Source organism: Sebastes fasciatus, chromosome 9, assembly GCF_043250625.1.
Source record: "Sebastes fasciatus isolate fSebFas1 chromosome 9, fSebFas1.pri, whole genome shotgun sequence".
Lineage (NCBI taxonomy): Eukaryota > Metazoa > Chordata > Actinopteri > Perciformes > Sebastidae > Sebastes > Sebastes fasciatus.
This window is the reverse complement of record NC_133803.1, coordinates 19,585,895-19,612,574: the sequence shown is the minus strand read 5'-3', so window position 1 is coordinate 19,612,574 and position 26,680 is coordinate 19,585,895. Positions and strand designations below refer to the sequence as shown.

The 26,680-nt window shown below is 40.9% G+C and overlaps 3 protein-coding genes across 3 annotated transcripts; all 3 read left to right on the top strand.

Annotated features, from left to right (window-relative positions):
• Nucleotides 1-172: 172 nt before the first annotated feature.
• Nucleotides 173-4,059, top strand: LOC141773586 (glycine N-acyltransferase-like protein 3). Its single transcript, XM_074645430.1, has 5 exons — nt 173-247; nt 334-441; nt 531-651; nt 1,841-1,973; nt 3,660-4,059. Exons 1-5 carry the CDS (start codon nt 173-175, stop codon nt 4,057-4,059), a joined length of 837 nt encoding a protein of 278 aa, XP_074501531.1.
• Nucleotides 4,060-5,018: 959 nt separating this feature from the next.
• Nucleotides 5,019-7,590, top strand: LOC141774139 (glycine N-acyltransferase-like protein 3). Its single transcript, XM_074646525.1, has 5 exons — nt 5,019-5,140; nt 5,227-5,334; nt 5,424-5,544; nt 6,780-6,912; nt 7,006-7,590. Exons 1-5 carry the CDS (start codon nt 5,066-5,068, stop codon nt 7,403-7,405), a joined length of 837 nt encoding a protein of 278 aa, XP_074502626.1. The 5' UTR covers nt 5,019-5,065; the 3' UTR covers nt 7,406-7,590.
• A 1,359-nt stretch (nt 7,591-8,949) lies between these two features.
• LOC141773585 (glycine N-acyltransferase-like protein 3) lies at nt 8,950-26,148 on the top strand. The gene is made up of 5 exons (XM_074645429.1): nt 8,950-9,024; nt 9,111-9,218; nt 9,303-9,423; nt 10,613-10,745; nt 25,749-26,148. The coding sequence occupies exons 1-5, from the start codon at nt 8,950-8,952 to the stop codon at nt 26,146-26,148; spliced, it is 837 nt and encodes a 278-aa protein (XP_074501530.1).
• Nucleotides 26,149-26,680: the final 532 nt, after the last annotated feature.

The following is a 26,680-nucleotide window of genomic DNA, read 5'->3' as shown; positions in this document are numbered from 1 at the left end:
GAAATCTGGACAGGAAGTACTCATTGGTTGGATTTGCAGGTAGCTTTAATGTGCGCTGGAAATAAAATACTGTACATAACGAAAGTTGTTATTGATTCGATGTCGATTCTGTTCATTACCAGGAATAATGAAAGTATTTCTGTGACATTTAAAGAAGCTTCACTCCTCAAACATGAAGGTCCTGAACTCAGAAGAACTACAGATTGCTGAAGGAGTTCTGCTTAAACACTTACCCAAGAGTTTTAAGGTAGACAAGCTGCAACTATTTAAAATGCATTCCTCAATATGTCAGCTCATAGGCCTAAATATAGTCTAAACTTTTCCTGTTTTTAGGTTTACGGTATCCTATATGGGATTAACAGGAAGAAACCAACCACAAAGGAGGTCATCGTTGATACATGGCCTGACTTTAAGGTCATCATTTGCAGACCTGACCCCAAGGTGAGATCACATCCCATAGTAGAATTAGACACGTTGTAACCTAAACATCATGCTTTTTGTCCACATGATTAATACATTTTACTTCACAGAACAAGCGCGCCGTGGAGTTCATGAAAAAGGTGGCTTACTACAGCATGGATGAAGAGATTTTAAGGAAAATACTGACAGAGGAGAATGCAATTGACTGGAGCACTTTTTTTCATATTGCAGGTGAGTTTAAATCTCTGCAGACACTGCTGCATCTAACAGTGGTGTAGCCTAGTGTAAATAGGCTATAACAATACAGCTATATAATACAGCCACTTGAACGCCACCTCGACCAACTAACAGTAATATGATAGTTAAACATGAATGCATCACTAATAATAATCTTAATAACAGCCTAATATATAAAAGTTTGATACTCACAGAAATGGAATATAATATTGATAACTGTGTTTTCATTAGTGTATAATCACCTGAAACGAAGAATCGTTGTGTTTTAGTTAGCTTAGAATGAGCCCTTCATATTAGGGCTGTGTATTGGCAAGAATCTGGCGTTATGATATGTATCACGATACAGGGGTTAGCCCTTGTGATACTGTAAGTAAGGCAATATATTGTGATTTTTTAAATCTTATTTTAGGAAAGAACACACCACCATATGTATAAAATCTTTGTTCATGCAATCAGGACAGTGAGATCTGCATTTGCATTTATCACAGTCCCTGTAACATCCAACATCATAGCACTACTTTTAGAGGACAAATACACTGAGAGGGCACATCTCTTTGAAAATAAAATAAAGTATTGATTAACCCATAAACTATTAATTAAAGATCAATATGGTGTTTTTGAGAATCGATACAGTATCACAAAACATAATATTGCAATATTAGATTTTTTCAATATTTTCTTACACCTATACTTCATATCTAAAGTCTGCTATGTTGCTCCGTCATGTTTCTGCAGTAGCCCAGAACGGACAAACCAAACACTGGCTCTAGAGAGACGCTTGTGAAACTGCAGTAACGTGAGCTGCAGAGTGCAAAACTGTCGCCGTCTGACTTCCGTTGCTCCTAAAGTAGTGTTATCATGGTAAGGATGGTCTCTGAGTGAGGCGAACGGCGTTATCATGGTTTTACACTCGATGGCTCACGTTACCACAGTCTTGGCAAGGGAGGAGTGAGCGGAGGGATACTCAGTTGGTTGCAATCTGCAAATCCTCCAAATGCCACCAAATCCTACACACTGTTCCTTTAATATTTTCAATTAAGGACTTTAACATGTAATAGAGTATTTTTGCAGTGTGGGCTTTGCTATTTTTACAGAGTAAAGGAGGTGAATACTTCCTCCACTACTGGTTTGCAAAGAAAAATAACAGAATGGTATTAACATGTGAATCATTTTTGTCCTACAGGATGTGACATTTCCCATGTCCCCATGCTCAAAGAAGTGTCTGCTGACAGAGAAGTCAACAACCGATGCCATATCCCGGTGCATCTCCTGTATTTGCCAGACAGCAGCCATCTACTCCCACCAGCAGTTGACAGGTAGGGGAGAGTGGGGTAAGATGAGCCAATTTTTACTTATGCTGTCCTCGAGGTTAGGAAAAATGAGACAGAAGTAAAATGAAAACATGAACCTTAAATTCAGGATCTCTCCTATCAAATGAAATGATCAGCATGCATCTATAACAAAGCTGTAAGCTATAAAAAAGTGCTCCTGTGGCTCAACTTGCCCCAGGTAAGGGGTAAGTTGATCCGAGTCAGTGGGTAAGTTGAGCCATCGTGGGGTAAACTGAACATCTGAGTTTTTAAGTTTAAACCTCAGCATAAGTGTGTTAACAAACAGTTTCACAGTTATGAACTTTTGAGAACAAACCACCAGTGAGTTTCAAGACCATTGAAAAATCAAAATATCATTCAATATTCGACTATATTCCAGTCGTCAAGGTTGCAGGGAAATATGAACTGTTGCTCCCTCCTTGCAGTTCCTCCAGCCTTTTGAGGTTGAGGTAGCTCCTTCAGCACATCACTCAGTGGAAAAGATGCCTCATCCTTTTCCTTGAATGCAAAGGTGGGCTTCTCACGTCAAGTGTTCCCCCGGATTCTTCTGAGAAATCTTGCACTCACTTCGTTGCCCTCCAGGCTCTCAACCAAGCCAATGTAATGGTAGCTCCTGCCTTTGGATACAAAGTTTACTATGACAAAGTCACCAACTAACAGATCTGTGATGTCTGATTCACTTCTCTAATCATTAGAACACTCATGCTCAGAAGTGTCATCAAATGGGATGGGAACATCACTCTCCTCAGAACTGCTGTACGCTGTGATTTTCGTCTTGGTCTTTGGTTTGACCTAGGCCTACCTGCTAAACCCTTCTCTTTCCAGTTGTTGGGGACAGGAAGGTTGTTTCTTTCTGCCAATTCCAATGCCAGTTCACAGCATTTCTTTGGAGTAAGGCCATGGAACTGTTCAGCCAGCTTCTGTGAAGACCCTCTTTGCCTCTGCTGTTCCACTATAACCAACTGTTTTAACTTCCTTTATCTCCCTCTTCTATAAAGGTTAACATATAAAAAATCAAACCAAGTTGTGTAACACTCAACGGTAATACCATTTTATACATCAGATAATTAATTTGGTTAATTTATGGTGGGGTAAATTGAGCCAGTGGCTCGGAATAACAGTAGAATATTAGTGAGCCAGTGGCTCAACTTACCCCATAGCCTTTGGCTCACTTTGCCCCATAGCTACCATTTTGGAAAAAATGGCCTAGCTTAGCAATTCAGGCTAATCTTTAACGAAGGGATTAACATGGTGTTATATCTTAGTAAATCACCAACGTGTATAATATATTTTTTTAGACCTGGATAAATTTGCTTTGACCTAACATCCATTATTCCTGACATGCAGAAAATTTACTTTGACTGGGAAAAAACTGTTTTTGGTGTAAAAAAGTACTTACTACTTCTCCCATGTGCTTAACTCCATCACAGCAAGATATAAATGATGGGTACTTCCTAAAATAATGGTCACATGACAAAACATAATCACAGTTGCCAAGATAGAGGGGGTGGGTCACCACTGGCTCATCTTACCCCACTCTCCCCTATAGCCAGATCATTAAAATGTGCTTCATAAGGACATGTGTACATAACTTTGCTTAAAAGTGAAACGTTTAATAGTATTGTTTCTCCACTCAAATGAAAGGTCATCATAATGTGTTTCTCTACACAGTGAGCTTGAATCGAGGATTTCTACTCTTAACCTTTCCCACGTTGACTTGGTGAATAAAACCTGGAAGTTCGGAGGGAACAAGCAGGGTTACATGAACATTAAAAACTTCATCAGCAACTTCCCATCCTGCTGCATCACTGACGACCAGGGTCAGCCGGTGTCCTGGGTTCTGGTGTGTGATTACTGTGGTATGGGCTTTTTGCACACTCTGCCAGAGCACAGAGGGAGAGGCTACGCCAAAGTCCTGGCCAGCACCTTGGCAAAGAGGCTCTTCGCTGAGGGCTACCCAGTGTACTGCAACATAGAGGAGGAGAACGAGGTCTCCTACAGGCTATTTAAAAACCTGGGCTTCATTGAGGATCCCTCATACAGGGCGCAATGGTGGGAATTCAACTTTTGATTTTCTAACCACTGTGATTGAATGTATAGCTGACTTATTATCAGGTAAACATAAATTAAACCTGAACTGTTATAATGGTGGATTCATTCCTTGTTTTCTGTCGGCTCTGAACAATTATCAAATTATGTACATGAACACATACAGTATCACAGTACAGTACCAATGTAATAATCAGTAACAATGGCTCCCCAAAATAAAGTTATGTCATGCATACCTTGTTTTACTCATGTTTTAAATCTATTTTCTCCTTTTCACATTACTGTCAAATCTTCAGCAGGTTCCCAGTGTCCTTTTAGTCCAGGTTCAAGGACTGCAGTTTTTAATGTATTTTTTATCTGTTTCCATAACTATAAAAAGGCTAAAACAGTCTTTAGGGTCCAGCTTTGACTAGTTTAGGTATAGTACATTGTTTTTAGACATGGATTTATAGGCTATGATGGTCTCGAGAAACAATTTGATATTGCCCTTTTAATATTATGACAAAAAAAGTTTCACAAATCTGAAACTAGGTTTATGACGAGTATTTACCTGTTTGACAAGTATTAGCCTCTAATACACTGGACGACTGTCGTGGAAAGTACATTTACTCAAGCAGTTAGCTTAAGTACAGTCTTGAGGTACTAGTTATTTGAGTATTTCCATTTTATACTACGGATTTTATTTTTATAATTAATAGGGGATGTATCTATTGTCACAGCATTAGGCCTACATAATCAATAATACAACTTTTTTGTAATTAAAATGTATTTTGGCCATTAAATAATTGCACAAACAATTTGGGATCTAAGAAATATAAGAGCTTTAATTTTCAGACAGAAAGTAGCAAACTATTTTTCTGTTTTGAGTTGACCCGCTCAGCTGCTATGAGACACTTTGTAACATTGCCTGCGATTGGTGACCGCCTGTCAATGATTTATGAAGGCTGAGACTATTTTTATTGGAACAGAGCAGTTTAAACCAGCAGGCAGGATAAACTGCACCATTAAAGAAGCTTCACTCCTCAAACATGAAGGTCCTGAACTCAGAAGAACTACAGATTGCTGAAGGAGTTCTGCTTAAACACTTACCCAAGAGTTTTAAGGTAGTCAAGCTGCAACTATTTAAAATGCATTCCTCCATATGTCAGCTCATAGGCCTAAATATAGTCTAAACATTTTCTGTTTTTAGGTTTACGGTATCCTATATGGGATTAACAGGAAGAAACCAACCACACTGGAGGTCGTCGTTGATACATGGCCTGACTTTAAGGTCATCATTTGCAGACCTGACCCCAAGGTGAGTTCACATCCCATAGGAGAATTAGACACGTTGTAACCTAAACATCATGCTTTTTGTCCACATGATTAATACATTTTACTTCACAGAACAAGCGCGCCCTGGACTTCATGAAAAAGGTGACTTGCTACAGCACGGATGAAGAGATTTTAAGGAAAATACTGACAGAGGAGAATGCAATTGACTGGAGCACTTTTTTTCATATTGCAGGTGAGTTTAAATCTCTGCAGACACTGCTGCATCTAACAGTGGTGTAGCCTAGTGTAAATAGGCTATAACAATACAGCTATATAATACAGCCACTTGAACTCCACCTCGACCAACTAACAGTAATATGATTGTTAAACATTAATGCATCATTGATAATAATCTTCATAACAGCCTAATATATAAAAGTTTGATACTCACAGAAATGGAATATAATATTGATAACTGTGTTTTCATTAGTGTATAATCACCTGAAACGAAGAATCGTTGTGTTTTAATTAGCTTAGAATGAGCCCTTCATATTAGGGCTGTGTATTGGCAAGAATCTGGCGTTATGATATGTATCACGATACAGGGGTTAGCCCTTGTGATACTGTAAGTAAGGCGATATATTGCGATTTTGTAAATCTTATTTTAGGAAAGAACACACCACCATATGTATAAAATCTTTTTTTATGCAATCAGGACAGTGGGATCTGCATTTGCATTTATCACAGTCCCTGTAACATCCAACATCATAGCACTACTTTCAGAGGACAAATACACTGAGAGGGCACATCTCTTTGAAAATAAAATAAAGTATTGATTAACCCATAAACTATTAATTAAAAATCAATACGGTGTTTTTGAGAATCGATACAGTATCACAAAACATAATATTGCAATATTAGATTTTTTCAATATTTTCTTACACCTATACTTCATATCTAAAGTCTGCTATGTTGCTCCGTCATGTTTCTGCAGTAGCCCAGAACGGACAAATCAAACACTGGCTCTAGAGAGAGCCTTTCACGTTTTTACATTACCTGAAGGCCACCGTAATTCTCCAACACGTTTATGAAACTGCGGTAACGTGAGCTGCAGAGTGCAAAACTGTCGCCGTCTGACTTCCGTTGCTCCTAAAGTAGTGTTATCATGGTAAGGATGGTCTCTGAGTGAGGCGAACGGCGTTATCATGGTTTTACACTCGACGGCTCACGTTACCACAGTCTTGGCAAGGGAGGAGTGAGCGGAGGGATACTCAGTTGGTTGCAATCTGCAAATCCTCCAAATGCCACCAAATCCTACACTGTTCCTTTAATATTTTCAATTAAGGACTTTAACATGTAATAGAGTATTTTTGCAGTGTGGGATTTGCTATTTTTACAGAGTAAAGGAGGTGAATACTTCCTCCACTACTGGTTTGCAAAGAAAAATAACAGAATGGTATTAACATGTAAATCATTTTTGTCCTACAGGATGTGACATTTCCCATGTCCCCATGCTCAAAGAAGTGTCTGCTGACAGAGAAGTCAACAACCGAGGCCACGTCCCGGTGCATCTCCTGTATTTGCCAGACAGCAGCCATCTACTCCCACCAGCAGTTGACAGGTATAGCCAGATCATTAAAATGTGCTTCATAAGGACATGTGTACATAACTTTTAATAGTATTGTTTCTCCACTCTGTGTTTGTCTCTACACAGTGAGCTTGAATCGAGGATTTCCACTCTTAACCTTTCCCACGTTGACTTGGTGAATAAAACCTGGAAGTTCGGAGGGAACAAGCAGGGTTACATGAACATTAAAAACCTCATCAGCAACTTCCCATCCTGCTGCATCACTGACGACCAGGGCCAGCCGGTGTCCTGGGTTCTGGTGTATGATTACTGTGCTATGGGCTTATTGTACACTCTGCCAGAACACAGAGGGAGAGGCTACGCCAAAGTCCTGGTCAGCACCTTGGCAAAGAGGCTCTTCGCTGAGGGCTACCCAGTGTTCTGCAACATAGAGGAGGAGAACGAGGTCTCCTACAGGCTATTTAAAAACCTGGGCTTCATTGAGGATCCCTCATACAGGGCGCAATGGTGTGAGTTCAACTTTTGATTTTCTAACCGCTGTGATTGAATGTACAGCTGACTTATTATCAGGTAAACATAAATTAAACCTGAACTGTTATAATGGTGGATTCATTCCTTGTTTTCTGTCGGCTCTGAACAATTATCAAATGATGTACATGAACACATACAGTATCACAGTACAGTACCAATGTAATAATCAGTAACAATGGCTCCCCAAAATAAAGTTATGTCATGCATACCTTGTTTTATTCATGTTTTAAATCTATTTTCTCCTTTTCACATTACTGTCAAATCTTCAGCAGGTTCCCAGTGTCCTTTTAGTCCAGGTTCAAGGATGGCAGTTTTTAATGTATTTTTTATCTGTTTCCATAACTATAAAAAGGCTGAAACAGTCTTTAGGGTCCAGCTTTGACTAGTTCAGGTATAGTACATTGTTTTTAGACATGGATTTATAGGCTATGATGATCTCCAGAAACAATTTGATATTGCCCTTTTAATATTATGACAAAACAAGTTTCACAAATCTGAAACTAGGTTTATGACGAGTATTTGCCTGTTTGACAAGTATTAGCCTCTAATACACTGGACGACAGTCGTGGAAGGTACATTTACTCAAGCAGTTAGCTTAAGTATAATCTTGAGGTACTAGTTATTTGAGTATTTCCATTTTATACTACGGATTTTATTTTCATAATTAATAGGGGATGTATCTAATGTCACAGCATTAGGCCTACATAATCAATAATAAAACTTTTTTGTAATTAAAATGTATTTTGGCCATTAAATAATTGCACAAACAATTTGGGATCTAAGAAATATAAGAGTTTTAATTTTCAGACAGAAAGTAGCCAACTATTTTTCTGTTTTGAGTTGACCCGCTCAGCTGCTATGAGACACTTTGTAACGTTGCCTGCGATTGGTGACCGCCTGTCAATGATTTATGAAGGCTGAGACTATTTTTATTGGAACAGAGCAGTTTAAACCAGCAGGCAGGATAAACTGCACCATTAAAGAAGCTTCACTCCTCAAACATGAAGGTCCTGAACTCAGAAGAACTACAGATTGCTGAAGGAGTTCTGCTTAAACACTTACCCAAGAGTTTTAAGGTAGACAAGCTGCAAGCTGTTTAAAATGCATTCCTCAATATGAATCATAATTATGAATCTGGTATATTTTAACATAGTACTTCTTATACTACTTGCACAATTATTATGAAGTACTTTTACTGTGTACTTTTCGAAAAAAAAGTCTTATTCTTGTTCTCTAGAGGGGACTTTGACATTGGATTACTGAAAAAGTACACAGTAAAAGTACTTCATATTAATTGTGCAAGTAGTATAAGAAGTACTAAGTCCAAATATTAAACTACTGTTGCCTTTAATCACACCCTTTACTTTGAAATCTGGACAGGAAGTACTCATTGGTTGGATTTGCAGGTAGCTTTAATGTGCGCTGGAAATAAAATACTGTACATAACGAAAGTTGTTATTGATTCGATGTCGATTCTGTTCATTACCAGGAATAATGAAAGTATTTCTGTGACATTTAAAGAAGCTTCACTCCTCAAACATGAAGGTCCTGAACTCAGAAGAACTACAGATTGCTGAAGGAGTTCTGCTTAAACACTTACCCAAGAGTTTTAAGGTAGACAAGCTGCAACTATTTAAAATGCATTCCTCAATATGTCAGCTCATAGGCCTAAATATAGTCTAAATTTTTCCTGTTTTTAGGTTTACGGTATCCTATATGGGATTAACAGGAAGAAACCAACCACAAAGGAGGTCATCGTTGATACATGGCCTGACTTTAAGGTCATCATTTGCAGACCTGACCCCAAGGTGAGATCACATAGGAGAATTGGACACGTTGTAACCTAAACATCATGCTTTTTGTCCACATGATTAATACATTTTACTTCACAGAACAAGCGCGCCGTGGAGTTCATGAAAAAGGTGGCTTACTACAGCATGGATGAAGAGATTTTAAGGAAAATACTGACAGAGGAGAATGCAATTGACTGGAGCACTTTTTTTCATATTGCAGGTGAGTTTAAATCTCTGCAGACACTGCTGCATCTAACAGTGGTGTAGCCTAGTGTAAATAGGCTATAACAATACAGCTATATAATACAGCCACTTGAACGCCACCTCGACCAACTAACAGTAATATGATAGTTAAACATGAATGCATCACTAATAATAATCTTAATAACAGCCTAATATATAAAAGTTTGATACTCACAGAAATGGAATATAATATTGATAACTGTGTTTTCATTAGTGTATAATCACCTGAAACGAAGAATCGTTGTGTTTTAGTTAGCTTAGAATGAGCCCTTCATATTAGGGCTGTGTATTGGCAAGAATCTGGCGTTATGATATGTATCACGATACAGGGGTTAGCCCTTGTGATACTGTAAGTAAGGCAATATATTGTGATTTTTTAAATCTTATTTTAGGAAAGAACACACCACCATATGTATAAAATCTTTGTTCATGCAATCAGGACAGTGAGATCTGCATTTGCATTTATCACAGTCCCTGTAACATCCAACATCATAGCACTACTTTTAGAGGACAAATACACTGAGAGGGCACATCTCTTTGAAAATAAAATAAAGTATTGATTAACCCATAAACTATTAATTAAAGATCAATATGGTGTTTTTGAGAATTGATACAGTATCACAAAACATAATATTGCAATATTAGATTTTTTCAATATTTTCTTACACCTATACTTCATATCTAAAGTCTGCCATGTTGATCCGTCATGTTTCTACAGTAGCCCAGAATGGACAAACCAAACACTGGCTCTAGAGAGACGCTTGTGAAACTGCAGTAACGTGAGCTGCAGAGTGCAAAACTGTCGCCGTCTGACTTCCGTTGCTCCTAAAGTAGTGTTATCATGGTAAGGATGGCCTCTGAGTGAGGCGAACGGCGTTATCATGGTTTTACACTCGATGGCTCACGTTACCACAGTCTTGGCAAGGGAGGAGTGAGCGGAGGGATACTCAGTTGGTTGCAATCTGCAAATCCTCCAAATGCCACCAAATCCTACACACTGTTCCTTTAATATTTTCAATTAAGGACTTTAACATGTAATAGAGTATTTTTGCAGTGTGGGCTTTGCTATTTTTACAGAGTAAAGGAGGTGAATACTTCCTCCACTACTGGTTTGCAAAGAAAAATAACAGAATGGTATTAACATGTGAATCATTTTTGTCCTACAGGATGTGACATTTCCCATGTCCCCATGCTCAAAGAAGTGTCTGCTGACAGAGAAGTCAACAACCGATGCCATATCCCGGTGCATCTCCTGTATTTGCCAGACAGCAGCCATCTACTCCCACCAGCAGTTGACAGGTAGGGGAGAGTGGGGTAAGATGAGCCAATTTTTACTTATGCTGTCATCGAGGTTAGGAAAAATGAGACAGAAGTAAAATGAAAACATGAACCTTAAATTCAGGATCTCTCCTATCAAATGAAATGATCAGCATGCATCTATAACAAAGCTGTAAGCTATAAAAAAGTGCTCCTGTGGCTCAACTTGCCCCAGGTAAGGGGTAAGTTGATCCGAGTCAGTGGGTAAGTTGAGCCATCGTGGGGTAAACTGAACATCTGAGTTTTTAAGTTTAAACCTCAGCATAAGTGTGTTAACAAACAGTTTCACAGTTATGAACTTTTGAGAACAAACCACCAGTGAGTTTCAAGACCATTGAAAAATCAAAATATCATTCAATATTCGACTATATTCCAGTCGTCAAGGTTGCAGGGAAATATGAACTGTTGCTCCCTCCTTGCAGTTCCTCCAGCCTTTTGAGGTTGAGGTAGCTCCTTCAGCACATCACTCAGTGGAAAAGATGCCTCATCCTTTTCCTTGAATGCAAAGGTGGGCTTCTCACGTCAAGTGTTCCCCCGGATTCTTCTGAGAAATCTTGCACTCACTTCGTTGCCCTCCAGGCTCTCAACCAAGCCAATGTAATGGTAGCTCCTGCCTTTGGATACAAAGTTTACTATGACAAAGTCACCAACTAACAGATCTGTGATGTCTGATTCACTTCTCTAATCATTAGAACACTCATGCTCAGAAGTGTCATCAAATGGGATGGGAACATCACTCTCCTCAGAACTGCTGTACGCTGTGATTTTCGTCTTGGTCTTTGGTTTGACCTAGGCCTACCTGCTAAACCCTTCTCTTTCCAGTTGTTGGGGACAGGAAGGTTGTTTCTTTCTGCCAATTCCAATGCCAGTTCACAGCATTTCTTTGGAGTAAGGCCATGGAACTGTTCAGCCAGCTTCTGTGAAGACCCTCTTTGCCTCTGCTGTTCCACTATAACCAACTGTTTTAACTTCCTTTATCTCCCTCTTCTATAAAGGTTAACATATAAAAAATCAAACCAAGTTGTGTAACACTCAACGGTAATACCATTTTATACATCAGATAATTAATTTGGTTAATTTATGGTGGGGTAAATTGAGCCAGTGGCTCGGAATAACAGTAGAATATTAGTGAGCCAGTGGCTCAACTTACCCCATAGCCTTTGGCTCACTTTGCCCCATAGCTACTGTGGTATATTTTCAGGTCTGATGCCGGACTGAGAGGCCCCTAATTGTAAACATATGTGAAAGAAGTAGGGCAAAGGCCAGGGGCTGAAAGATAAACATGTAGGAGATACCTAAGACATGAGTTCATATCTTAGCTCGGTGATTGGAGGGCCTGAACCCGATATAAGGTGGTCGGGGGCCCCCAAGCTGCAGGACTTTCATATTCGACTGGAGGCCTCCGGACTGCTCGCGACGTCCGTATGACATGTGTGGCTTGTTTGTAATAAACTCTATTTTACCAGCAAGAACAGTGTCCTCGGAGCATCCTTCATCATCACTTCAACAGCACTGTCGCAGAAAAGATACGACATAATTTGGCGTCACGAGACAGGATCGGAGGTGACCATCAGCACAACTTCACAGAACGGTGAGATCACTCATTGAATGCTGGTCATTAATTGGGGCTGTTATGTGGAGTTGTTTGGACACACCGTAAATTAAGAACCTTCTGGTTATAGACATGTACTGTTGATTTGATGTTTAAAGTGAGGCTCCGTGCTAAATTTAATGAAAAAAGGGGGAATGAATAGAGAAAAGATATAAAGGGAAGAAAAGAAGTATGAGAAATACAAGGAATAGTTTAGAATAGCTTTATGGTAACGATAAGGTGGTTAAAAAGTATCGTGCAGGATTAATGAAGAGGGGCCCTAAACTTCTTAACGGTAAGACGCATGCATATTAGCCACTGCGTAACGATGGCTCTGACATAGTCCGGAATTAACTTAGAAAGACAAAATTGGGAAACCTGGATCCAGGTAATTTGAATAAATAAATGTAAAGAGTGTTAAGAGAGATAAGGAAATAAAGGAAATAAAGGAAATAAAGGAAATGATCATATGACAAGCCGCAAATCGGATAGGATAGAGCCCTCAGGTGAGGAGCATTGTAGTATGGGCCAAATTAAAACCTGAAACAACATCTGATGGTCAGTTAATAACTGGAGAGTGTAGAATCACAATTCGATTGACAGTTACCACTCTGACGCTGTTGACGAACGGTGATTCAAGAAGTAGCTTCTCGTCGAAAATTTTACATCTCATGGGTAGCAGAAATTTTACGAGAAAAAGTAAGGAAATAGCGGCAGAAAGCATGCATAGGAATATATCTAAAAGTTCAAGTGAAGAAAATGTGGGTGCGTGTTTACTTTGGGATGGAAGGGTGCAGTTGAGAAAAATGGGTGTGCGTTGGAGTCTGGATGTATGTGCGTTGGAGTGTTGGAGTGAAAAAAAAAGGTGGGGGTGTGTTTACTTTGAGGGGAGCAGAAGGGAAAATGTGGGTGCGTAAATGTGTGTGTGACATTTGGCTGCTGATGGAGTCCAGATGTGGGCCATAAAATGGTTAGAAGACTAATGATGTATTGTTTAAAACCATGAGCTTCTGTTTCCAGAAGACTAAATTAATTAAATAATGTAAAACATAAGCTGTTGATTGTGGGAATTGCTCTGGATCAGAGATCGAAGCGCACCCTCTCTGGATCTCCGCTGTCACTCACGCCGTTGGGCGTGATGACACGGCCGGTAGGAGTGGACGCTTGTTTTCTCTGCAAAAGAGGGACTTCCGGGAGATACAGTAAAAGAATAAAACGATGAGCCACTGAAATGAGCCTGGTTACGATAAACGCATACACATAAGATAATAACTATAAACCAGGACAAATAAAGTGGAGTTGTGTAACTGCAGTACCCGTATAACCCTTGGAAAAGAATAGAAACATATAATAATAAGAATAAAGAATGTATAAAACCATGAACTTCGTTTAAGAAGGGGAGTGATTGAAACCCCCTCTCTCTCTCTCTCTCTCTCTCTCTCTTCCCAAAATTCCTTTCGATGACCCTTTCTTGGGAGATACAGAAAATTCCTTTGCCATTTGAACTGTTTGGTCCAGTGGGGTTCTTTAATGTTTAGATAAGGGGTTTAAGTTAGGAATATAATGTATGATGCTGTTAAAGGGACCTATGGGTTCACAAGAGACTAAATCATTGCCTGTTCCTTGTCTGTTATGTCATTTATGGTGAGTGAGAATTGAGACGGGAGACAAGACAGAGGGCCGGCACATCACGGAGGGGGGATTGCTGACGTCGACTTGGAAGGCTTTCCAGGTCAATCTACTAAAAAGGCCGGTACAACTTATACACAAACTCTTTAACAAAAACAAAACCTGCATTTCCATATGTGTGTGTGTTCTCAGTCATAAGCAATATTGATGGTACACATATGGACCTGCTTTCATTTATTAAGCCTAAGAGGAAACTGACCTGCTCAGTTAGGAGAAATAAATAAATGAATTAATAGAAAACTTGGCAACGGATTGATCAGTGAATGCATTTGATTAATTAATGGCATATGATTGTTGAGTCTAACCTCTACTGACAATTACAGATGTTCATGTATGTTATGGTGCGTAGTTTGTCTGATCTGTGATGTGGTGGACATTCAAGGTGGTGACTGTTTGAAGATTTGAGCTGAATATTGATTGATTAGATGACTGGTTAATTTGTTGATTAATTGAGGAGTTGGATAATTGGATAAATTGTTGATTGACTGATTGGCTAGTTGATCAATTGGTTAATTGGATAATTGGTTAACTGATTGGTTGGATAATCGGATAAATTGTTGATTGACTGATTGGTTAGTTGATTGATTGGTTAATTGGTTGATTTGAGAATTGGTTAATTGGTTAATTGGTTAATTGGTTAATTGGTCAATTGGTTAATTGGTTAATTGGAGAATTGGTTAATTGGTTAATTGGTTAATTGGTTAATTGGATAATTGGTTAATTGATTAATTGGGTAATTGGATTTAAAAAAAAAAAAAAAAAAAAAAAAAGGGGGGAAGTAATCTAAATAAGCCTTGAGTAGTTTTTAATTTCAGCAATTACTTCTTAAAGTACAATAACGGAACATAAGGAAGCCGTTATAATGGGGAAGAAGAACACTAAAAATCCGAAAGTAATCACTCCTGTTGAGATAGTACAGAAGAATAATCCTTTAATTAGGGGCATCGCAAACATTGCAAAAATATCGGAAAAATGGCACAAACGCTGGCCTGAAATTGACCAACCATGGCCAATAGAGGGGACGCTTAACCCAGATGTAATTAGAATAATGCTAGTACTTGTATCGACATACAAAGCTGAGCAAAAGAAGGGAAAAAAGGGGATAAAACGCAAAGAGAAGAGGCAAGTGGAGCTTGGCATTCTCCAGTTATTTGAAGATGAGGGACAGAAACTGATCAAAGCTGCAAACGATAAGAGGGATAAAGTTGAAGAAGAAATAAAACAAAACACAGAACAAACAGAAAAACTAAGGAAAGACACCAATTCATCGTTCTCACACATGAACCCTGTGATGGGACCACCACCCTATGAGGTAAAGACGATGGCTAAGAAAATCTATCCTCAAATCCCGGTGATCAGTCAGGAAGGTGACTACCGTATCAGAAACGAGGAGGACAGAATAATAGAAACAGGACGAGCGGAGACAACTATAACGATGTATCCAAGATCCAAAAGTAAGAGTAAAACAAAGTTTGGGTCTAGGAGGCAAAAGCGGGACCATGGAAACGAGAGTGACCAAAGCGATCAGGAAGGGTGCAGAGGAGGATATGACCCTGAAGTCAGGCGGATGTTGTCAAGAGCGGAAATAAGAGGAAATGATAACTCTGATGACAGTGAGGAGGAAGAGGGCCATGAAGAGGGCCATGAAGAGGATGCACGGAAAACTATGAGAGAAATCGAAAGAAGCATAGAGGAATGCTTTTCATGCTTGGATAGAAGTCCCAGCCCTGATCGCCAAGGAACGTTGGAAGAACAATTGGAGGAACTGTATAGACAGAAAAAAGAGTTACAGAAGAAGAGCTCCCCAAAACCAGCTATGAGATATGCATTGCGCTCAAGAAACAAGAAGGAGACTGGAAAAATCTGTCCAGTCATTATCCGAGGACGGAAGTTGGAGTACAAGCCTTGGCAGAATACAGATATGTCAAACATACGCGAAAAGTTACCTACTCTTGAAGATGGAGCACATCCTTGGATTTCGAAGTTGGAAGAAATCACAGTGGGAGAGCAACTGGCCATGGGAGATATAAAGAGACTCTTGGCCTGCCTCATTGGAATTCACGCTATGGAAGATATTCTACAGAAAGCTGGACTTAATCGATATGTGGGAACTGCTGTGAATGATTCAGAGCTGTTTGCTGCAAGTAGAGGCCCAGTGTGCAGGGCGCTGAAAGACACATTTCCGACAAACGTACATCCTGACAATATTTTTATTGATCCACTGGGACATGAGGAAAACCCGAGGGCCTATGTGTCGAGAGTTCATCAAGTGTGGAGAAGTATCACAGGAAATGACCCGGATTTGAATCAAATGGAGCAGTCGATTTTGCGAACCAGAATACAGAAGGGGTTGCCCCTGCCAGTGAGAAGCAAATTGGCAGAGGTGGTTGGTCTTGGAAGCATGGCAAAGAGGGTTTATGCGGATCATATAGCCCACCAGGTGGAGCTGTATAGGAAAAAGGAACATGATCAAAAAGACCAGGACCAAGAGACCCTCAGGAAACTTAATCAAATACAACTGACGGATAACAAGAGGATGGAGAAGAAGCAGGCTCTGGTTATGCAGAATCAGGCTCCATTAAATCAAATAGTACCACTACCACAGCCGAACCAGGTTCAGCTCCAAGCGTTCCAGCCACCGCCGGTGGTTCCAGTTGTCACCTACCCACAGCCAGCCTTTGATCAAGCGCAGCCCTGGAGAGGAAGAGATCAAAGAAATTTCGGAAGAGGAGGAAGGTTTAATCCAAACTTTCAACAGCAATCAACCGGATGTTATACTTGTGGACAACAAGGCCATTTCGCTCGCGAGTGCAACAGGCCCGGAGGAAACATCAGAGGAGGAAACTTCAGAGGAGGATTCAGGGGAGGATTCAGGGGCCAATCAAGGTCACCCAGAGGACCGGTGAACCCTTACAGGGGCCCGGAACCTGGTTACTAGGGGTGCCCGGAAGACTCGAGAGGGGGGTGTCAGCTGGTAGTATCAGGGCCGGAGGAAGATCCAACAATAGAGGTAAAAGTAAATAATCGTCCAGTGGAAGTGATGGCGGACAGCGGAGCTGCTTTTACCTGTATTCGGCCTGAAGATGCTATACATCTCCCCATGTCTGATCAATTGATTCGGACAATCGGGTTCGAGGGAGTAAAACAGCTAGTTCCTCTCACTAAACCAATCGAGATCAGCTATAAAAAGAAGAAGATTACGTTACCCATATTGGTATCAGAACATACACCTATTGCGCTTTTGGGAAGAGATGCTATGTGTAAATTGGGGTGTACAATAAAATGCACGCCAGACGGCTGTCTGGTGGAGATGCCGAACGAGAGGGTTCACCAATTATTGATGACAACAGAGACTGGAGCGTCGTCAGTATTTTGGATTGGAAATCTCAGTGCAGATTTTTTTGAGCCGGTTAAGTTGTGGGAAAAGTTTATCACCGCAAATATGCCCGACGCAAAGCTTCCAGAGTATCCATTTCACTGCACGCTCCAGTATTTCAATGATGATGCTCAAATAAACGCAGAAGAATGGTTGAGCCGACAACCAAAACAAGTTCAAATAAATTCAGGCTGTATAATTTTGGGACCACAAGGAGCAGCTATGAAAATACACAAAGATGACTATTTGGACAAAGAGTTTGATATCGAGAAGAGTGTCCCACATGTGACCTTGTGGGTGCGTGAAGAACATACCCAGAAGCAAGTGGGAGAAATGATGGCGGAGGCTGAAAAAGCTGTTTTTACACCAGTAACAGAGAATCTTGCCATCTGGACGAGTGAGGATCAGAGATTCATTAAGATTATGATCTCTGCTCAAGGACTAGGACAGCCACAAACCGTGCGAATGACACATGAATCCATCTGCAGTGCTAAGATGGACTCAGACTCAATGAGAGAAGAGATGCTACAACAAGTTCCAGAATGTTTATGGGCTCGGCATAATACGGATATTGGACTTGTGAAGTCAGCTCAACCAGTGAGAGTTGAACTCCGACCAGGAGTCAAACCACCGTGGAAGAACCAGTATCCACTGAGTGAAGAGGCAATCCGAGGAATTGAACCACAGATTGAGGGACTTCTTAAGGCGGGGGTGTTGAAGATAACACAGGATCCCCAGAGCAACACGCCTTTGTTGCCGATAAAGAAGCCAGATGATTCATATCGCCTAACACATGATCTAAGAGCGGTCAATGAAGTGGTGGTTGATTTTCCAGCAGAGGTGCCGGATCCACATACTTTGCTAGCCCAACTTCCGCCAAAAGCGACACATTTCACAGTGTTAGATTTATGTGGTGCGTTTTTCAGTGTTCCACTCAGTAGGGAAAGCCAAGGGTTATTTGGGTTCACGTACAATGGACAATCTTATGAGTATGAGAGACTGCCACAAGGATTCAAACATAGTCCTCACATTTTCAATAAAATAGTGAAAGACGATTTGGAGGGGATAGAGCAGGTACTAAAAAGCAATGTAATTCAATACGTGGACGACATCATCATTTGTTCACCAGATGAGGAGACATGCAAAAAGGACTCAATTAAATTGCTACAAATACTGGCAGAGAAGGGCCACAAGGCCTCTCTGAAGAAACTGCAGTATTGTCAGGAGAAGGTAATCTATTTGGGTCAAACAATAACGCAGGGACACAGAAGCATCTCTGATATTCACGTGGAGGCTATTCGTAAGGCTCCAAAACCCAGAACAGTCCGAGAGATGATGACATTCCTTGGTATTGCAGGATATTCCTCAGCATGGGTTGAGGATTATGCTAGCTTGACGGGGCCTTTAAGAGCTATGATCAAAGATACTGGGAATGCTAAGCTACACTGTAATCTGTCCTGGACACATGATGGCCTTTTGGCATTTGAAACGACAAAAAAGAAGTTGCAAGAGGCTCCGGCGCTCGCAATTCCAGACTACTCTAAGAATTTTGTGTTATATGTATCTACTTCCATTGGGGGTAAATATGCATGTGCAGTTCTTTGTCAACCAACGGGTACGGGTACGAGTCCTCAACCTATTTCGTATTACTCCACGGCTTATTCAGAAGTAGAGCTAGGGTTACCACTGTGTTACAGAGCTATGGTGGGAGTTTCTCTAATGTACAATAAAGCATCATCTGTAACAATGGGTTATCCAGTGACAATTCTTACACATCATAGTCTAAGAAATCTTTTGAACTATGGTAAGAACAACTTGACCATGTCTAGGCTCAGAGACTATCATAGGCTCTTAGAGCAGGAAGATGTTACCCTAGCAAGGTGTGTTACGGTAAATCCAGCAGAGAATTTGCCAACTCCAGAAGACGGTGAGCCACACGATTGTGTTCAAGAAGCAGAGAAATACTCTAGGCTTAGATCAGATTTACAAGCTCTCCCATTGCATGTGGTAGACCTGGAGTATTGGACTGATGGGTCTTGTTATCGGGTGGGCGATAAATTAAGGGCCGGCTATGCGATAGTAAAAGCCCAAGGAACTGGATTTACAGTTGAGAAGGCTGAAGAGATACCACAGCCTGCATCTGCACAACTTGCTGAGCTGGTGGGGCTAACTGAAGCATGTTTGTTGGCAGAAGGGAAGCGAGTGACGATATACACTGACTCTGCATATGCACATAATGTGTGCCACTTGTTTGGAGCAGTGTGGAAGAACCGAGGGTTTAAGAAAACGGATGGTTCGCCGATACAGCATCACGCCCAGATCATGAAATTGTTGCATGCTATGATGAAGCCTAAAGAAATAGCAATAGCTAAATGTGCGGCACATAAGAAGGATGCGTCAAGGGTTTCACAAGGGAACAGAGCGGCTGATGAAGCTGCAAAAGCAGTCACTGGAGCAGATAAATTGGGCAAAGTTCTCCTCGTCACGCATGAAGTGAACTTGGAAGACAAAATTACACTCAAAGATGTGATTTTAATGCAGGAAGCTGCTCCTGAAATGGACAAACAGTTGTGGCTAGACCGAGGTGCCACCCGAGATTCTACTGGACTTTGGAGAACTCATGAGGGGCTGGTACTATCACCTCCAGACCTGTTGGGTCTGATGATTCAGGAGGCGCATGGCTTAGCTCACGTTGCAAGGGGGGAAGTGAAGAGAAAGATCACGAAAGAGTATGGTTTTTGGGCACCATGTTTGCTTGAACAGATTGATTATGTCATAGGCAGGTGTACTATCTGTCTGAAAAACAATGTTCGGAGGGGAGTGCCGGTTCCTCCTGGCCACATCCCAACTCCAAGAGGTCCGATGCGGGAACTAGTTATAGACTATGTTGACATGATAAAACCGATTGAAGGGAAAAGGTACCTGCTAGTCGTGGTGGACAGATTTTCACGATGGCCTGAGGCCTGTCCAACAAAACGAAAGGATGCTCAATCGGTTGCCAAGTTCTTATGCAGAGAGGTCATAAGCAGGTGGGGACTTCCAGATCGAATATCCTCAGACAATGGGAAAGAGTTTGTGGATAAGACGGTGAAATTGATTTGGCAAAAAATTAGGAATCAAACAGCGTCTTGGGGCAATCTATAGCCCACGTAGTCAAGGAATCGTTGAGAGAATGAACGGGGTTCTGAAGAATCGTATTGTCAAAATATGCCAGCACACGGGGTTAACCTGGATAGCAGCACTTCCATTGGCGTTAATGGCAAACTAAGGAGGAGGTGCAGGAGAAGCTCGATGAGCAAAAAAGGATCACAGTGCTACCTGGAGACCAGGTTTTCGTGAAGGTGTTTGGACGGAAGTGGTATAACGAACGCCGTGGGGGACCGTTTGAAGTGGTTCGCGGTACCGGAACCGCGGTCCAGGTCAAGGGGTTTCCCACATGGTATTATTTATCACATTGTGTCAAAGCACCAAGTGAAGGGGCGCCACATTCACTGATCCAGAATGTTGAAGGCTCAAGAGAGCCCGAAGACAATGTGGAAGAATACACATCAGAGAGGGAGATGCATGAAAATCCCCAGAGTCAGAACTCAGAAGGAGAGATCACCCAGGTGGTGGACAATGTTGATGTGTCTGTACACATTCCTGATGATGCCAGAAATGACTCGGCAGTTGATGGACAGGAAAGCAGATTTAGAGACATTGTCTTTCAACATGTCCCAGACCCAGCAGGGCCTATTTCAGTTGCCTGCAAAGCGCCAGAGATATCAAAGGGCGGTGACTCCGCTGCAGGACAACCCAGGGATCCAGTCAGACCAAGGAGCCCGAGACCAGTTAGGAGAAGAGTCAAACCAGACCGTTATTAGAACCAGGGTTGAAGTAACCTTGGGAGAGTCAGTTAGGCTTCCATGTCAGTGTACAGAAGAAAATAGTGGTAAAGGGAAACTCAGAGTTCAGTGGGAAGATAGCCATGGTAAGATCCTAGATCTGTCAGAGACAGTACCAGTAGGGAAATATACATTAGTTAATGACAAAAGGAGAGTGAAGGTTGAGGGAGACTGTAGTCTCTATGTATATAAGCCTCAACAGGAAGATCAAGGCGATTACAGGTGTTCTTTTTACGATCGGCATAGTGATACTAGGGGGGAATAAGAGTATAGATTCACAAGAGGTTGGGGAAACAAGAGAATTGACAACGATGACATCAACTCTCCAGACGAAAGCTGGACAGATGGAAGAGAAATCTACTCCTTCAATGGCAAAAGCTATTGAAAGTATAAATGAATCACATGTAACTACGAAGGCGCCTCAGGTGATATCTATAACGTCACCTCCTTGGAGTACTGTGATTAGAGCTAAGTTAGGAGGAACAGTTTACCTTCCTTGTCAATGTGGAAGAGGGAATAATGGAGGGAACTTGTTTCCCAAATGGGAAAATAGTCGTGGTGAAGATTTGTTGTTGACAAGACCTGACGATGACGTTGTGCCTCGTGGTCAGAGGAAGTATATTTTGTATAATGAGGTTAGGTGGATAAAAATTAAAGATGATTGTTCCCTTGTCCTGCGCAACGTTACTCGGGAAGACGAAGGGGAATATATGTGTACATATCGGGAGCCAGAGTTTAAATTTGTTCCATCTAGCCACTCTTGGATTGGAAGTTACATAAGTCGTAAGGTGAGACTTATGATAACAAACCTAAGACCTGTTGAAGTAACCACTGCAAAGGTAAATAACACACGTATAGAGGCTGCTACTTTAAATTTGAAATCAATAAATAATGATAATGCTTCCAATCAGAGTACTACCTTGGCGGTAATATTAACGCCTAGGAAATTGGAGAATGTGACACAGACACTTGACAAAGTATCCTTGAAAGTGAAAGAGATGGTAATTGAGAGCCGGAAGTCTATGTTAGAGATGGGGATTAGTGTGAGTAGTAGGAAGGAGATTGAGGAAGTGAAGGTTGGAAATTCATTTGAGACTGTTCAGAGGAATATTGTAGATGAGGGAAAGGAGTTTGTTGACTCGGATCGGATATCACAGGAGATGTTTGAACAGAACCATGTAATGCAGAAGAGAGAAGCTAAGTGGAAAGCGTATGGATTTGATGCTTTAGCGTTGGGAATTGTAGACCCATGGGCAGGTAGAAATTTATGGTTTCAGCAGTTAACACACTCAGTGAGATCAATCAAGAAATTGAAGGGTCCATGTGTGTTGAAAGTACCAACACCAGGTACATGGCCTTCAATTTTGGAGGCGGTACCGGAACCATTAACTATGGCATGTCAATCTTCTGTACTGTCATGGCTCTTGTATCAACAGCAGTCATCAGTGGATAAAGTGATGGCTTTATCAGTGAACCTTTTTAAACCTAGAATGAATTGTTCTTGGTTGGCAGATTTACCATATGAGAATTTGCTTGAACAACATGAAAATGTGATGACAGCGGTACCTGATCCGATGGAAGTGACACCTGTGAGAGCAAAGTACTGTTTTTGCTCAAATGAAACTAATAAGGGGTCTGGAATGTTTATGGGAATATCAGAGTGTGATGGCTATATGATGGATTTAGGAAAGCGTGAGGATGAGGATGTGAATAAGTTGTATGAAGTGATTTTTCAAGTGTCAAAGCGTCCGAGTAGAACTTTGATGGTAGAACATCAAGTGTTGCCTGGGAATGTGACTATAGGCAATTTCAGGGATATTTGGTGGATTTGTGGTGAAAATGCTTATCTATTTCTACCATACGGGTGGACAGGATGTTGCTATATGGCAACACTGAAACTCCCATATGAAGTTTTTTCTGTCCAGAAGGGAGAAGCATCTGATGAGGCTCAATCTAATGTTGCTTCTGGAAGTAGGAATAAAAGAGAATTAGCGCAATTTCATAATCTGGAGTCTTACCATTGGAGAATAAGTATAGGAGAAAAGTGGGGAATAGGTTTATTTCCGTGGTATGGGGTAGCGTTCTTGGCAGATCACATCGACAACATTACATACACCTTACAGGGCTTTGCAAACGAAACTATAAGAGGTTTCGAAATGTTGTCAAACACCCAAAGGAGCCATAGATTAACATTGTTAAAACACGACATGGCTCTTGATTATATTTTGGCCAAACAAGGGGGCTTATGTGTTGCTTTAAATTTATCAGGAGATGCTTGCTATACGTTGATTCCTGATAGTTCTGACAATATGACTAGTGTCATAGAGGCATTGAAGCACATAAGAGATGCGTTTGGCCCATCAGAAGACGCGGGATGGTCTGCAAATGCTTGGTTACTGGATAAATTGGGGCCACTAGGAGCAGTGTTAGTTCAGGTTTTGGTAGCGCTCGTTATGTCGTTGTGCGTGATGTTTTGTTTTTGCACGCTGTTGTTGACCTTTGCAAAGGCCATGATAATTAAATGGGTTGGAGTTGTGCTGCCCGGCGATCAAACGCTGATGCCATTGTTACACGAAGCTGACACGGACGTGGATGAGGATGACGCCATAAAGATCGAATTGGTGGAGGAATATCCATTTTAAAACATAATCATATTATTTACCTCTGTTTTTGCTTGTGTAGTTTGTAGTGTTGATGTTGTGTTGCTCTTTCGAGACTTTGTTTAGTCTCGAAGGGGGGATATGGCAACAAATGAACAATATGATTAATGGACAATATTTACATTTTTACTTATCTAATTCTGTGTTTGATGTTTTAATTTGTATCTGTTCTGTATGCAAAAGATACTGGTTTTCTTTTCTTTCATTCTAGAACATATTGGGGAAGAACACTGTGAAGGTGGTGGATTGTCAGGGACTCCGAGGGGCTGAATGGATTCAGACATTTCAAACATGAAAATACGAATGGCCTGAGGAACTCTGAACGTGGACTGTCGATACAACATCCAGAGTCAAGACGTCATCGATACTACACCGGCGTCAAGGCTGCTGAGAAACTACAGCGTTATACAGTCTTATGTCTTCTCTGAGATGTTACCTTAGTGTTATTGAAAAGGAATTTTCTTTTTTGTGTATTACATGCTTGAGAAATGATGGTTTCTAAATATAATGGGACCTCAGATGTTTTCTTTTTCTTTTTCTCGATGTTTAGGGACAGTGGGGTAGGCAGGAAAAGGTTCATAGAAGGGTGCGATGGGTCGACCAGCCTGACTTTGGACATTTGTTTTGTTTTAATTTGCTGAGAGTCCATATGCATTTGCTTAAATCATTTCCATATACAAATTGCTAAAAATTCCTCATGTCAGTGTTATGGAGTACGACGTATGGTCGCCTTGGCAGAGGGACCGTGAGAGAATTTTCCTGTATACATTGTTTAATACATTGTTCAAGAAAGATTAGCTGCCTGACAGGTTTTTCACTCTCACTTTTATACTCCATAAAGTTGTTTCAATGGTAATAAGGACAGGTTGTTAAATTTGTCATGTTAATACACCTGTATGTTTCTTCTCTTATTTTTTCGAGACTTTGTTAAGTCTCGAAGGGGGGAATATGTGGTATATTTTCAGGTCTGATGCCGGACTGAGAGGCCCCTAATTGTAAACATATGTGAAAGAAGTAGGGCAAAGGCCAGGGGCTGAAAGATAAACATGTAGGAGATACCTAAGACATGAGTTCATATCTTAGCTCGGTGATTGGAGGGCCTGAACCCGATATAAGGTGGTCGGGGGCCCCCAAGCTGCAGGACTTTCATATTCGACTGGAGGCCTCCGGACTGCTCGCGACGTCCGTATGACATGTGTGGCTTGTTTGTAATAAACTCTATTTTACCAGCAAGAACAGTGTCCTCGGAGCATCCTTCATCATCACTTCAACAGCACTGTCGCAGAAAAGATACGACACTACCATTTTGGAAAAAATGGCCTAGCTTAGCAATTCAGGCTAATCTTTAACGAAGGGATTAACATGGTGTTATATCTTAGTAAATCACCAACGTGTATAATATATTTTTTTAGACCTGGATAAATTTGCTTTGACCTAACATCCATTATTCCTGACATGCAGAAAATTTACTTTGACTGGGAAAAAACTGTTTTTGGTGTAAAAAAGTACTTACTACTTCTCCCATGTGCTTAACTCCATCACAGCAAGATATAAATGATGGGTACTTCCTAAAATAATGGTCACATGACAAAACATAATCACAGTTGCCAAGATAGAGGGGGTGGGTCACCACTGGCTCATCTTACCCCACTCTCCCCTATAGCCAGATCATTAAAATGTGCTTCATAAGGACATGTGTACATAACTTTGCTTAAAAGTGAAACGTTTAATAGTATTGTTTCTCCACTCAAATGAAAGGTCATCATAATGTGTTTCTCTACACAGTGAGCTTGAATCGAGGATTTCTACTCTTAACCTTTCCCACGTTGACTTGGTGAATAAAACCTGGAAGTTCGGAGGGAACAAGCAGGGTTACATGAACATTAAAAACTTCATCAGCAACTTCCCATCCTGCTGCATCACTGACGACCAGGGTCAGCCGGTGTCCTGGGTTCTGGTGTGTGATTACTGTGGTATGGGCTTTTTGCACACTCTGCCAGAGCACAGAGGGAGAGGCTACGCCAAAGTCCTGGCCAGCACCTTGGCAAAGAGGCTCTTCGCTGAGGGCTACCCAGTGTACTGCAACATAGAGGAGGAGAACGAGGTCTCCTACAGGCTATTTAAAAACCTGGGCTTCATTGAGGATCCCTCATACAGGGCGCAATGGTGTGAGTTCAACTTTTGATTTTCTAACCGCTGTGATTGAATGTACAGCTGACTTATTATCAGGTAAACATAAATTAAACCTGAACTGTTATAATGGTGGATTCATTCCTTGTTTTCTGTCGGCTCTGAACAATTATCAAATGATGTACATGAACACATACAGTATCACAGTACAGTACCAATGTAATAATCAGTAACAATGGCTCCCCAAAATAAAGTTATGTCATGCATACCTTGTTTTACTCATGTTTTAAATCTATTTTCTCCTTTTCACATTACTGTCAAATCTTCAGCAGGTTCCCAGTGTCCTTTTAGTCCAGGTTCAAGGACTGCAGTTTTTAATGTATTTTTTATCTGTTTCCATAACTATAAAAAGGCTAAAACAGTCTTTAGGGTCCAGCTTTGACTAGTTTAGGTATAGTACATTGTTTTTAGACATGGATTTATAGGCTATGATGGTCTCGAGAAACAATTTGATATTGCCCTTTTAATATTATGACAAAAAAAGTTTCACAAATCTGAAACTAGGTTTATGACGAGTATTTACCTGT

Bases quoted from the DNA above. Each gene is read 5' to 3' on its own strand.
- LOC141773586 (XM_074645430.1), top strand. From the start codon at position 173: ATGAAGGTCCTGAACTCAGAAGAACTACAGATTGCTGAAGGAGTTCTG. The intron at 248-333 runs GTAGACAAGCTG...TCCTGTTTTTAG, and splicing joins ACTTACCCAAGAGTTTTAAG to GTTTACGGTATCCTATATGG. The intron at 442-530 runs GTGAGATCACAT...TTTACTTCACAG, and splicing joins TTTGCAGACCTGACCCCAAG to AACAAGCGCGCCGTGGAGTT.
- LOC141774139 (XM_074646525.1), top strand. From the start codon at position 5,066: ATGAAGGTCCTGAACTCAGAAGAACTACAGATTGCTGAAGGAGTTCTG. The intron at 5,335-5,423 runs GTGAGTTCACAT...TTTACTTCACAG, and splicing joins TTTGCAGACCTGACCCCAAG to AACAAGCGCGCCCTGGACTT. The intron at 5,545-6,779 runs GTGAGTTTAAAT...TTTGTCCTACAG, and splicing joins CACTTTTTTTCATATTGCAG to GATGTGACATTTCCCATGTC.
- LOC141773585 (XM_074645429.1), top strand. From the start codon at position 8,950: ATGAAGGTCCTGAACTCAGAAGAACTACAGATTGCTGAAGGAGTTCTG. The intron at 9,219-9,302 runs GTGAGATCACAT...TTTACTTCACAG, and splicing joins TTTGCAGACCTGACCCCAAG to AACAAGCGCGCCGTGGAGTT. The intron at 10,746-25,748 runs GTAGGGGAGAGT...TTCTCTACACAG, and splicing joins CTCCCACCAGCAGTTGACAG to TGAGCTTGAATCGAGGATTT.